A 14,764-nucleotide genomic window follows, 5' to 3' on the forward strand; every position below is an offset into this window, starting at 1 on the left:
TAGCTTCTAAACGAAACAAGAGCCTGAAGATGACAGGGCTGTGAGCCTGTCGAAACGTTGCTAGAAAGAAATTTTTTTTAAAATACTGGTAGGATTTTAGCTGAGGTTTTAAAGGACCTTGCAGAGTGCTCTGTAAGGAGTTTTAGAAGATTTTAAGCTGGGATTTTAACCAGAATTTTAAACATTTTAACTAACTTATTTACAATGACGTGGGAAAACACCCGAGATTTTAATTTTTTGCATATGTACACCTGCGAAAACTTAAGAAGATATGTATGTATGTATGTATGTATGTATGTATGTATACACCATCAGGTTTTGACCATTAATTGAGAAGATTTTTGTGCATAGGCTTTAGCAATAAATCAGTTTAATTGAATCTTCATTTGTAGATCTTAGCTTTCGTGCCTACATGCATTTATGACAACAGTTGTGGTATTACTGGTTGCCATTGTTAAGCAAATCCTGCAAAGTTGTCAGGTGCATGTTGTCATTTGATTGTCATCCTGTCTCCTTCCCTATCGACTTTGCATGTTGGAAGCTGGAAGTGAATGACGTAAATGGCAATCACACAACTGTGGAGTACAATGACATTTGTAATTATGAGCTGGTTGCTAAGCACCAAAATAATGATTACATAATGGCAGGCAGTTCCGAGGACTGATCATAACAGCAGTAGCACTTAGGCTTACATACCATTTCATAGTGCTTTACAGCCCTGTCTAAGCAGTTTACAGAGTCAGCATATTGCTCCCAACAATCTGGGTTCTCATTTTACCAACTTTGGAAGGATGGAAGGCTGAGTCAACCTTGAGCTGATCAGGATTAAACTCCTGGTTGTGTTTGCCTGCAAGACTGCATTCTAGTCACTACACCACCATGGCTCATAAGCAGTGGTGAAATGTAAAATTAGTTACTACCGGTTCTGTGGGCGTGGCTTGGTGGGGGGGGTTAATGTGACTGGGTGGGTGTGGCCAACTTTTTTTTTTAACTTTTAAAAGCATTTTTTCTATAACCTCTTCGGCCGAAGAGGTTGTAAAAAAAATTTTTTTAAAGGCTCTGACAATCCCAGCTGAGTTGCCTGATCATCAGAGGCTTTTTTTTTTACTTTTAAAAACATTTTTTCGGCCGAAGAGGTTGTAGAAAAAATGCTTTTAAAAGTAAAAAAAAAAAGCCTCTGATGATCGCGTGGCTCAGCTGGACATGGGGGGAGCGCAGGGATTTTTGCTACTGTTTCTCCGAACCACCCACCGCCATAGCTACCGGATCGGTGATCTGGTCCGAATCGGGAGCATTTCACCCCTGCTCATAAGCCTTCAAGTCCATCATAACTGAAAACAGTCACTGAACATGTGGTCATTAAAGGAGGACTATATGTAATGTCAGACTATCTGATCTAAGGAAAAATGTGGGACTGCTAAAAGAGATTATAACTTTCAATATTTGCATGCAAATTGTCTAGTGATATCTCTGTATTAAAGAATGAAACAAGAGGTGATAAACTTGGAGAGACCACATGGGTACAAATAATAATCTTTGTAAATCCTAAATTCTGATCATAATATGTATTCTAACAGGCCCAAATGACATTTATTTTTATTGTCTTAACCAACTTAACCAACAGGATCGAAAGGAGAATTGGAATTAAATGAATAATTATATTCATTTAATTAATTGATTAATTGATTATACTAGTTTGCACCAGTAGTGCAATTCAATTTTTTTTACTACCAGTTCTGTGGGCCCACAGGCATGGGCTTGATGGGCATGGTGTGACTTGGTGGGTGTGGCAGGGGAAGGATACTGCAAAATCTCCATTCCCTCCCCACTCCTGCGGGAAGGATATTGCAAATCTCCACCCCACTCTGGGGCCAGCCAGAGGTGGTGTTTGCCGGTTCTCCAAACTATTCAAAATTTCCGCTACCAGTTCTCCAGAACCTGTCAGAACCTGCTGAATTTCACCCCTGGTTTGCACCTAATAATAGAAATTTTCTGGGTGATTTATAATCAGTCTGTAATAGGTCTGAACTAGCCTTTTTAGAAAAGTTTTGTAGGCTCTCTTTTTCAAATGGTTTGAATTACATTGGTTAAATTTATTCCTGGTTTAGTAATTTATTATTATTTTTTATTTTTTTTAAATTTGATTTATATGCCACCCTTCTCCGGAGACTCAGGGCGGCTTACAATGTGTTAAGCAATAGCCTTCATACTTTTGTATATTTATACAAAGTCAGCTTATTGCCCCCACAAACTGGGTCCTCAATTTACCCACCTTAAAAGGATGGAAGGCTGAGTCGACCTTGAGCCTGGTGAGAATTGAACTCGCAGTAATTGCAGGCAGCTGGATGTTAAATGCTGCCTTAGGAGGCATTAGCCTCCTACGCCACTCAGGCTCCTTATTATTGTTTTATGATAGTTATAAAACCATTCTAACATTGTTTCTATTTATAATGCTATCACATTTGAGCTCCTTGAGGTTGGAGAGAATATTAAAAAAATAAACAACGTTTCTAATAACACCATCACTTGCTAACACCATAAAGAGCAAAGCATGATAGTGCAAAGCAGATAATAAACGAGGACACATTCACAGTTAAAACTTTCTTTGCTTGCTTTAATTGTTTGAAGGAAAGCAACACCTTTTCTAATGCTGAGAAACCCCAAAGGCTTCATTTTTGTTTGTTTCTTTTTGTAGGAGGTGGGTCGGGATCCAGCTCAACAAACCGTGGTGAAATGAGTTTGACAGAAGTCCAGTGTCACTTGGATAAGGAAGGAGCGTCCAATCTAGTTATAGACCTCATCATGAATGCCACTAGTGATAGAGTTTTCCATGAAAGCATCCTGTTGGCTATTGCCCTACTGGAAGGTGGCAACACAATTATACAGGTAGGAAAAGTATTCCCATGCTTCTATTTCTGAATCTTTACAGGAAAAAAAAAAACCAAGAAGCAGGAATCTGCTAGTTAGAGATCTGTTAGTATACAATATTTGGAATTGTGTATGAATTCTCAGAAATGGCTGCCATTGGAGTATCAATAGTCAAAAAATATTTTTATTCAGAGGCAGATGGGTGCGGTATCCTGTTTCCAGTATCTCAAATCACCATAGATTATTTTTTTAAAAAGACAAAAACAAAGAGCTCTATTAGCAATAGCACTTAGACTTATATACCACTTCATTGTGCTTTTACAGCCTTCTCTAAGTGGTTTACAGAATCAGCATATTGCCCCCAATGATCTGGGTCCTCATTTTATCCACTTCGGAAGGATGGAAAGCTGAGTCAACCTTGAGCCGCTGAGATTTGAACTGCCGAACTGCAGCTAGCAGTCAGCTGAAGTAGCCTGCAGTACTGCACTCTAATCAGTGCCACCTCGGCTCTCTATTGCAGCCATACCTCATTTTTTTGTCCCTTTAAGTCAGTTTTTACTCCTGGTGACTGCCTGCACTAGTCCCTGAGATTTTGGCAAGATTTTGCAAGTGGTTTGTTGTTGCTTACTTCTTACAGTTTGAGAGAGAAGGATGGATCCAAGGTCACCCAGCTGACTTATACCAAATGTGGAACTAGAAATCAGTCTCCTGGTTTCTCGGCAGTTCGAGTCTCACTGGCTCAAGGTTGACTCAGTCTTCTGATGTCAGTAAAATGAGGACCCAGATTGTTGAGGTCAATATGATGACACTTAGAGAAGACTGTAAAGCACTATGAAGTGGTATATAAGTCTAAGTGCTATTGCTATTCTAGCTTTGTGCCTTAATCACTATATCAAACTGGCTCTCTGTTAGAAAATAGCATTTTTAAATACTATTCATTCATTTATGGTAGCCATGTCACAAATGCTACTAATAATACATACAATATGTTAAAACACTAAAAAAATAATATTAGCAAAGAATTAAAAGCAACAATGCTCACTCAGAATGAATCCAGCTAAACAATAGATCGAAAGTTTTCAATGGGCCAACTCGCCTATCAATCCCCTGGCCCAGGAACATATCCAGGTGTTCATCAGTTTACAAAAGGCTAGCAGGGACAATCTATCTCACGTGATATGATGCTGCAGAGTGCAGATACTGCAACCAAATACCATGTTTCCAAGGATGCATAAGATGTCATTCTTTAACTGAAGGACCCATTGCATGCCCCTCCTGTCAAACATACTGGGATAATAGGTAGAAACAATTATGGAGAAGCGGCCCTGCAAATATCTGAACTCCATGCCATGGAGGGCTTTATGGGTGACCACTAGTACCTTGAATTCCACCTGAAAGCATACTAATGCAGCTCACAGAGGAGTGGTGTAAAATGGGCCTACCAAGGTGTGCTCATAACTGCTCATACACTGTATTCTGGAATAGCTGCAACTTTTGGATAGTCTTCAAGGGCAGCCCTACATAGAGCCCATTGTAGTAAACCATTGTGCAGGTGTCTAAGCCAAGTGTAACATGAGCAGTGCTGCAAGTATTATATTTTCTGTAAATGCCCTTTTGGCCATGGCTGCCACCTGCTCTTTAAACAGAAATCTTCACTTCAGAAAGACCTCCAAATTTCATACCAATTTTTTTCCTGGGGTAGTGCAACTCCATCTAGAACCAAAGAGCAAAAAAACCTGAAGCCACAATCCCCAAAACTCAGTTGAGCTAATCTGGTTGTTTCCCATCCAGACCCCTATATTCTCCAGTCACTGAGGCAGAACCTGCATAAACATCATTTGTTTGATCCAGGACACAGATATATCATCAGCATAAGGATAACAGTTTCACCCCATGTCATCAGATTCCCATATTTAAGCCTGAATCCTTTAACTGGGCTATATTTTAAATGAATAGCAATAGCACTTAGACTTATATACCGCTGCACAGTGCTTTACAGCACTCTCTTGGTTAACAAAGTTAGCATATTGCCCCCAACAATCTAGGTCCTCGTTTTATTGAACTCGAAAGGATGAAAGGTTGAGTCAACCTTGAACCTTGTCAGGATCAAACTCCAATCTGTGAGCAGAGTTTGCTTGGAATACTGCATTCTAACTAATGGCCCACTAGGATGTAATTCTTGTTACATATTGTAACAAGTTGTCCAATATTTAATTTAAAGAAGGAAACATGAAAAGATAAACAGGTAAGAACAGAACCACCTAGGACTGGAATCAAAGAGACTTCGAACAGAAAAGGAGGACATCATATCAAAGCCAAAAGGAGACATGATAGCAGTCTTTCAATATTTGAAGGGCTGCCACAGAGAAGAGGGGATCAAGCTATTTTCCAAGGTACCTGAAGGTCAGACAAGGAATAATGGATGGAAACTGATCAAGGAGAGATTCAACCTAGAAATAAAGAGAAATTTTCTGAAAGTGAGAGCAATCAACCAATGGAACAGAGGTTGCCTTCAGAAGTTGTGGGGGCTTCATCACTGGAAGCTTTCAAGAAGAGACTGGACTGCCATCTGTCAAAAATGGTGTAAGGTCTCCTGTTTGGGGGGGGGGTTGGACTAGATGACCTACAAGGTCCCCTCCAGTTCTATTAATCTGTTAAAAAAAATAATGGAATAGTGGAGTTATAGCAGCAAGATAAGGCTTAACTGGAACTTGAGATAATAAAATGTAAGAGAAAGAAGTTTGATAGGCAGGAGTGTTATTTAAGCAAACTTCAATTCTTTTCTGTTCCAAAACATTAAAGACAAATCTATTTTCTTTCTTCCCCTCATCTCTATATATAGAAGACCAACTACATTGCTTATTCTCCCCCAGCCTGTGGCCCATACCTAAGTAGAAGAGTCTTAAAAACTGTTTTTCAACCTGATAAAAGCACAGTTATTCCAAGTTGCACAGTGTACTGGTCACCTGTTCTGAAGCTTCATCCATTCCTGTAATACTGTAGCTAGAAGAGGCGGTTAAGCAATAGCATTTGGGTAATGAGCAGCATGCAGACTCAGTTCAGGGAGCGGGTATGACTCTCCTTAGACAGAAGATCAGAATAAGCAAAAACCCTCCGCTAACTTTCAAAGACCAAACTTAACTAGCTAACTTTCCTGTTGATGGGTAGTCAAGTCATCCTATGTGACTGTGGATGTGACTATGGCTGAACAAAATACCAAGGGTGTAAAACAGTGGTGGGTTGCTCCTGGTTCTGTCCGGTTCTATAGAACCGGTAGTAAAACCGGCGGGAGGCTCCGCCCACCTGCCCCTTGATGTCATCAAGGGTGATCTGCGCATGCGCTCCCGTTGTGAACTGGTAGTAAAGGTAAGTAGAACCCACCCCTGGTGTAAAAGGGGAGAAAGAGAATTGATAGCAACCCTGTTCAGGTTTAGCTTTAGTTGTTTTTAATTTTTGATGTATTTGCTACAAATGGAAATCATAGTCCAGTCTTCTGCTCTATAAGTATAAACAAAATGCAATTATCCAAGCTAATTAAAATGGCTTCCTAAGATGAGATTTTCCCAGGTAATTAACGTACAAATTTTAGAGCATCTCAGAAAATCAGGACAGAACAGCACAGAGCTTGCTTCTTTTGAATGTAACTTTCTTTCAGCATGTAAATCAGCTACAGGTGGATTCAGGTTAATCCCTATAAGGATTAGTCCTTGATAAGCAGGAAGAGGCAGGCTTTTTTAAAACAAGGTCATGCTACTTTTTTTTTTAACACAGGAACCAACAAGGATGTTATATAACTTCTATTTATATTCAACTGGCTAGTAGCTGCAGGCACACAAGACAAGCGAAGGGAGGAATTTAATGAGCTCTGAGGGTTTGCTCACCTTCTCAAGCTGGTAGAGACAGCTTGAGATCTTTTGGTCGACTTTTTTTTTTATGCGTCAGCAAATGAAGCTAGTGGGTGGTGTGGGTAGGTGGACTAACTGGTTGCCATGGTTTTCTTCAGTTCCCTTTTCTCTGCTGTCTCTTCCCAAAAAAAAAGAAAGAAAGAAAGAAAATATTTTAAAGGATTGCTGACTTCCAGGAGCCAGTAAAATGTCCTTGTTCTCACACCCACATACGCATCCTTCATTCAGGAAGGAAGTAGGATGTGTCTCTCTCTCTCCTGTACCGATAATGTGTGGTTTAAAGGCTCACTATACTTCTGTGGGTGTGTGTTTGCTGCAGCTGTGTTAAATGTGTGAAGAAAGTGGTATTTTTTAAAAATATATTGAAATCGTAGTCCCACGACTCCCACAGACCCAGAATCATCTGCTTGTTCTGCTACATTTTTAATCAGTGCAAGGGAAAAAAAAGAGCAGAACTTGTGATACTACCTGTAATTTTTGCACATTAACCCACCCTTAGCTCACTTGAAATCTTCTTCCCTTTTCTGTTGCTTTCTATGCTTGCCCTGGATGTTTGTCCCTAATATAAAGCTGGTGGCCAATTAGCATTTTGGGCTGCAGAGGCTCATCTCATGCAAGACTTTTTCAGAAATCAAGTGGTAGCCATGGCCCATTTGACAGTGTAGCTAGCTCCCAGTGGAAGAAAACTAGTAACTTTGGCCTCAGTTCTGAGGATTGATTTGTCACAGCATAACTAATACTGGACCGTATTAGTTATGGATAATCTACTGGTGCTTCTGGTTATTTTAAAATCAGAATGTAGTTCCTTGTCATAACTCTTAAGGAACAAAAGAGAGATTCCTTACCAGACGTCTTGCTAGCTGTAAAAGCTTGCCCTAATCCAAGAGTGTCAAACTTGATTTCACTGAGAGCCGCATCAGGGTTGTGTTTGACCTCGGGGGTGGGCGTGGCCAGGGTGGGCATGGCCAGCTTGATGTCACTCGTGTCAGGGGCGTCTGTGGTGGCCCAAGCGCCTTGCCAGCAAAAACGAGTTCCCGAGCTCTGTTTTTAGCTGCTATGGCCTTCTGCCAGTGAAAACAGAGCTTGGCGGCCCCACACATGCCCCCACGAGCTCCATTTTCACTAGCAGAGGGCAGCAGGAGGCCGTCGCGGCTGAAAACGGAGCCTGGGAGGGCTGCGTGCAGCCCTTCCAAGCTCCGTTTTTGCTGGCAGAGGTACTGCAGGCCGGTCCTTTGTTGTTTCTAGGGTGGCCAGATCTAAGCACCCTGCGGGCCACCCCCAGCTTCCAGGCCTTGAGTTTGACACCCCTGCCCTAATCTATTTCCATGCATAGGATAGTAATAGTTTAATTCAGTTATGGTATTTCATCAACAGAAGTGGCCAATAGACAGTTTCAGGACAAGAGAAAGGTTGTCTAATGAACATCTAAAATGTTTTTGTTGGCTCTGCAGTTCTTAGTCTAATATTTGATTGTAAGTGTAAAGACAAGCTTTACCTTCAGTAAAAGTTAGGAAGCTAAATAGATCCTAATGAAGGTGACCTTGAGCCAGTCACTCTTTCTCATCCCAACTTGCTTCACAGGGTTGTTGTTGTTGTGAGAAAAATAGGAGGAAGGAAGAGTATTAGATATATTCATTTACTTTAGTTGTTTATAAAAATAATTAAGGTGGGATATAAAATTAATTTGGGTTGACAAAATCAAACATGCGGAGGTGATAAGTCGCCTGGGAAAGCCAAGGAAAATCATCAAAGCCATAAAAAAGCAAGTTAGAATATTTTGGACATATGATGCGACATCCAGAAAAATACAACAGACTTCACCTAATCCTCCAAGGAAAGATTGAAGGCAGATGAGGGCCAGGCAGAAGAAGAACATCATGGCTTCAAAATCTAAGGGACTGGTTTGGACAAAACTCAACAGCATTTTTTCATGCGGCTGTTGATAAAAATAGGATCGTCAACATGATCGCCAATGTCCAATGATGGATATGGCAGAAGAAAAGAAGAGGAGGAGGAGGAGGAGGAGGAGGAGGAGGAGGAGGAGGAGGAGGAGAGGAAATGGAAAAATACATCCAAAATGGCTGGCTAAAAGTCACCCAAAATGCTAATCTTCTGTGGAAGAACTGTCTACCAAAGCTAACCAAGCTGAGAGGGTTTCTTCAGTTCTTACTATTGCTCTCATCCTGTGTTGTATGTGATAAACCAGTCTTTAAATATTTATCTGTGAAAAATACATTTTCAAAATTCTTACTTCATGCAAGTCTGGTTTTCTGCTTCAGCTGTATTACTGTTGGTGATTTGGATTCTTGGTATGTTCTTGTATTTTCCTGTAGAAGTGGCAACTGATGAAAGGATGCTGCTCTGATCACATGGAGCTGGAAAGAGCTGATATTGTAATTACAGTACTCCACTGCTGTCTTACTATCAATTATTGGCTCAACCATAGCTGATATAAATTCAAGCTTTGAAATAAGATTCAATTGGCATTTTCTGTTTTTGAAAAACAGAGAACAGAATAATAGTTTTGGAAGGGACCTTGGAGGTCTTCTAGTCCAACCCCTGTTCAGGGAGGGAGCCTTATGCCATTTCAGACAAATGATTGTACAAACTTTTCTTAAAAACTTCCAGTGTTGGAGCATTCACAACTTCTGGAGGCCAGTTGTTCCACTGATTAATTGTTCTCACTCTTAGGAAAATTCTCCTTAGTTCTAGATTGCTTCTCTCCTTGATTAGTTTCCATCCATTGCTTCTTGTCTTGCCCTCAGGTGCTTTGGAGAATAGCTTGACTCCCTCTTCTGTGTGGCAGCCTCTCAAATATTGGAAGACTGCCAGGATGTCAACCCTAGCCCTTCTTTTCATCAAACTAGACATAATTTTCAGCAACATGAGGCTCTTTAATCACTTTTGAAATATGAAAAAGGATCAGGCATTTTAAAAGTTCCTTTAATCCCACCTTTATTATGTTTTATAAATAACTCAGGGCAGAAAACATATGCCTTCGTCCTCCTATTTTTTCCACAACAACAGCTGTGTGAGGTGAATTGGGATGAGACTGAAATCACCCAGCTTTTATGCCCAAGGCAGGGCTAGAATTCTCAGTCTCCTGGTTTCTAGCCTGGCTTCTTAACTCCTAGATCAGGAATCTCCAAATTTGGCAACTTTAAGGCTTATGGACTTCAACTTCTGGAAGCATGCTTTGGAGACCCCTGGACTAAACCAAGCTGACTATGTTGGTATTGCAAAGCTCATAGAATCATCACATCCAAGAAAGGATAAATGTTTAGCAAAGTATATTTCTTACCTTTTAGAATCAAGACAAAAATTACACTTCCATTTGGATTGTTTTCCCACTGCAAATGAATGCTTTCCATAAGGATAATTCTTTTCTCAGACATTTAAATAAATAAATTCTACGGAAATATATAGGCTAGAATTCTATAGCTTATGCAGAATTCTGGCCACAGACCTGCAATGTCAGGTTAAAACAAGCAGACAGTAGGGAGTTTCTGATTACTAAATTTGAGTGAAAGCCAAACTTCTTTATGCAAATTTTCATGCTTCCTGTTGTCTAAGTTAGCACTATAAATAAATAATTACAACTACAGCACAAACCTAGGTAATCCTATTTGAGGTAAATGTTTCCAATACATATAATTAATGCAAAAATTCACAAATATGAGCAAAATTTATTATGAACAAAACCATCCTTAAGGCATCATTAATTCAGCTTTTTGTTCCAGTAGGTCAGCTGCATTGCTGTATCACTCATAGTTTCATGCTAAGTTTCTACTATTTAAACAGCACTTCTGTGGTATACTGTGGAATTAAAACAATGAGACATGCAAACTGCTATTCAGTTTGAGGTTGGTTTATCTGGATGGGCTTATTTTGTACGAAAATATGTACAACATATACATATTGTATATATGCTGATAAGACCATCTGCAGTTAAGCCAACCCAATTTGGGGGATATATTTTGGCAACTAAAATTCTTGGCTTATCTGCGATATATACAGTATTCAGAAATCTATTGAGTATCAAAAATAAACTCTGTGAATATAAGTGTGCTTAAACTGAAATCTGATTTTGTGATGCCCAGAACTTGCGAAATATTCTTAACAGCTTGTAGCACATCATAGTAAATGATCTGACTGTGAATGTTGCCCAATAAATGAGAGATGCTAAAGCTTTCAGAAGAAAAGAGGGGCATGTGACATTGTGATCATGACAAAAAAGAAACCTGGATGAAAGCAGTTCCCAGGCACAATAATAAATGAGGAGGAGAAGAGAGAATTCCTAGTATGGATTATTATTATTATTATTATTATTATTATTATTATTATTATTATTATTATTATTATTATTATTTGTTTAGTGTATGACATATCATACATGGACTAGCAATATATATTTCTCCTCAGCCATGTATCTTTTAGATGAGGACTAATTAGTCCGAAATATTATTAGTCTCCCAAAAGGCAACAAACTGCTTACTTGCTGTCTGATAAAGCCTAGAACTAGTGGATGGGATTTCACTGAGCTATGGCTGCATTTTGAAAATCTTGGTTTACGTAGGAAAATACCCGGCTGAGGAGAAATACACATAAAGGGCCTATGATAAGAGAAGAAAACAAATACTTGACCTCTACGGGGAGGAAACGTGATGAGGGTGTGGCTAACTGATGAGGACTAATTAGTCCAAAATAGATCTATATTAGTCTCCCAAAAGGCAGCAAACTGCTTACTTGCTGTTTGATAAAGCCTAGAACTAGTGGATGGGATTTCACTGAGCTATGGCTGCATTTTGAAAATCTTGGTTTAACCCAATAAAATATAAATGTTAAAGAGATCCAATTTTCAAATATTAATGTCTAGACCATCTAACCATTGAAGCACAACATCGTTTATATTTTTTTTAAAAAAACAGATATTGGACTGGTATATGCCCTCAGTTTACAACCGGTCACCATATGATCTAGAATTTGATGTGGGACCCAACCATCAGGGGTGGGTTCTACTTACCTTTACTACTGGTTTGCAACAGGAGGACGTGCACTTCTGCGCATGCGCAGATTGTCAATTATGACATCCAGGCGGGTGCGCTGAGCCTCCCACCGCTTTTACTGCCGGTTCTAAAGAACTGGACAGAACCGGGAGCAACTCACCACTGCCCACCATCACCCGAGGGGAGGATACTGTTAGGTGTTTTGTGCCAGCCATGGCAGTCTCTTCAAAGGCCACCAGATGGGGGCAAAGAGGCACCTTTGATCCCACTGGTGGGTCAAGGGGCTCCAGCCCCTGCAGCCCCATTGGGGAAAGTTCATGGCCCTCCGGCCCCCTCACACACCTTGTAAGGGAGGAGCCAGGGGCCCTATAAGAACCCCTGCACAGGGGCTGCTTCCCCTCTTTTGCTTTTTCCTTTTCCCTTTTTCCCTGCTCTTGTTCTAGTCTATGGGAGACTAGTCTACAAGTCCCTGCTCTTGTTCTAGCCTATGGGACTGACCCATGGGCTCAATCCAGGCATGGATGCCTCCATGCCTGGGAACTTATTTTACTCTACTTTTACTTCTAAATAAAGACTTAATTTGATTGCATCCTTGCATGCTGACCTTTTCTTGGAAGCGCCCTCAACGAGCCATCGTTCTTTGTGAGATCCCTCACAGATACTGTGCCCCATTTATACAGGAAGTCCTGCCAGGTGCCATGTGAGATGCAAATCCTATTCAGGATTGTTCATTGCTGATGTAATTCAAAGCTTGGCACCTTTTTTATGGGGTCATTTATATATCTTCCTATAACTTCCTATAACTGGGCATTCAGGGTCCCGTTGGCTTTCCATTGGGAATTGATGTTAAATCGATGTTGGGCAAATGTTGTGCCAGTGGAGGCTTCCTAAATAGGATTGTGTAATACTGGTAAAGGAAAGAGAGATCAGAGCTATGGTACTCACATATGTGACTGAAGTGAAATGGGATAGCAGGTGAGTTCCCGACATGATCTCGCTTAGAGTAGACCATTTCAAGATGCAGAAACTAGAGAAGAGCAGTTCAGTACATGTGATTTGTGTCATAGTAGAACTGATTGCAACATTATCCACAGAAGAATGCTAACTTTGTAATTCTCTGCATAAGGTGACCTACTTGCTCCTTTTCTGATTTGTGTAATCATATCCTTGGTTGTCAGGTGCTTTCAACCATATGGTCTCTGCTCAGTACTTTGCAGAGTTATTTGAAAGTAGTGTTACTTCTCAGCATTACAAGTCACGTACACCAAATGAACCTATCTGTCTTTCTTACGATTTATTTACCCACACACACGTGTGTGTGCACGCATACACACACACATTTCATATAGGCTAATTGCAGCAACAGGCAAAAGTGTTTTAATTCTCTTTCGAAGTTATTTGTTATGATCAGCATATGCAATGTAGTGCATACCTTTGCTTTTATGTCTTGAATCCTTTGGGTGCAGCAGGTCTACATGTTACATAATAGAAGAGACCTATTTTCCAAAGTACCCAGAAGGCAAGACAAGAAACAATGGATGGAAACTAATCAAGGAGAGAAGCAACCTGGAATTAAGGAGAAATTTCCCAACAGTGAGAACAATTAACCAATGGAATGGCTCCCCTTTAGAAGTTGTGGGTGCTGCATCTCTGGAGGCTTTTAAGAGGAGACTAGGCAGACACTTGTCTGGAATGGTATCAGACAGGCGTGTCAAACTCACATTGTCATGGCAGTGTCACGTAGCGTATCGAGACTTTTTTCCCCTTTGCTAAACTGGGCGTGAACAGTGCGTGATGCATCCAGCCTGTGGGCCGGAGTTTGACAGCTCTGGTATAAGGCTTCCTGCTTCTGCAGGGGTTGGACTAGAAGACCTCCAAGGTTCCTTCCAACTCTGTTATTCTGTTACTCTTGTAATTTTGTTATTCTGTTAGGGCATGGTATTATACACTTAACAGATAGCTGCAGTAGTTGCAGGTAGTTGTATGATGCATGTGACTGACTCATTCACATATTCTGTTTTACTGAATACTTCAATGAACATTTGAGATATATGCAAGACTTCCCACAAATAGGTTGTATGTTAAGGCAGCAACCTTGTAACACTTATTTAGGAGTAAGCCTTACTGATCTCGGTAGCACCTATGGTATATATGAGTTATATATACAAGATTGCATTGTCATACAAAATATGAAGAGTGACATGTTAATAGCTGCTTATGAGCAAAGTTTGTAATCATCTTCAAATATCTATAAAAATAGACTTGAATGGAAATAGGAAAAACTATTCAGCAATGGAACAGGAAGTTTTGGAAGATGGTGGTGCCATATATTCTATGTGTGTCTATGTTTGTCCATATCCCAATTTTCAGCAGTTATAAATATATGACCCTATGTAAACTTTTTTTATATATAAATGGCAAACCACATTGAGGAGAAATTATTCCATAGTCACTGTTTTTTTTTTACTTGTTCTGCTCTTACTTCCGAATTAATGGTTGTGGATAGTTGATTCATAATTCTGCGTTGGCTGTGAGGTTACAATTGTTTATCTTTAACAGTGTTTGTTTAGTAATACTGCAGTAGTTCAGCCAATGATTGATTGTGGAGCTCATAAAGAGTGTGTTTAGATTTTTTGAAAATTTATGTCTTTGATATTAAAAATATTTCATTTTTATTTTTAAACTATCAGTTTCCTGGGCTTTTATTTTGCTACAGCACTCCTTTTTTTGTCGCTTAATGGAAGATAAGAAATCAGAAAAATTCTTCAAAGTTTTTTATGATCGTATGAAAGTTGCTCAGCAAGAAATCAAGGCCACAGTCACAGTTAACACTAGTGATTTAGGAAATAAAAAGAAAGATGATGATTCTGACAGAGATGTGCCAGCAAGGAAGAGAGGTAAGGTTTCAGAGCTACTGTAGAGTATGGCCAACTGAAAGTAAATAATTCATCATGTGATTAAGTATTGTATTGATCCCTTGATTCT

At 39.9% G+C, this 14,764-nt stretch overlaps 1 protein-coding gene across 1 annotated transcript in view; it reads left to right on the plus strand.

Moving 5' to 3' along the window:
* The window catches only part of ITPR1 (inositol 1,4,5-trisphosphate receptor type 1), a 282,837-nt gene that overhangs the window by 209,208 nt on the left and 58,865 nt on the right, over positions 1–14,764 (plus strand). Inside the window, exons 43-44 of the mRNA XM_070933575.1 lie at positions 2,696–2,886; positions 14,496–14,676. Coding sequence (XP_070789676.1) covers positions 2,696–2,886; positions 14,496–14,676 — 372 coding nt within the window. The remainder of the gene's footprint in view (positions 1–2,695; positions 2,887–14,495; positions 14,677–14,764) is intronic.

This window comes from Pituophis catenifer, unplaced genomic scaffold (genome assembly GCF_029215685.1).
Source record: "Pituophis catenifer annectens isolate HBS135680 unplaced genomic scaffold, rPitCat1.0.hap2 SCAF_2, whole genome shotgun sequence".
Classification (NCBI taxonomy): Eukaryota; Metazoa; Chordata; class Lepidosauria; order Squamata; family Colubridae; genus Pituophis; species Pituophis catenifer.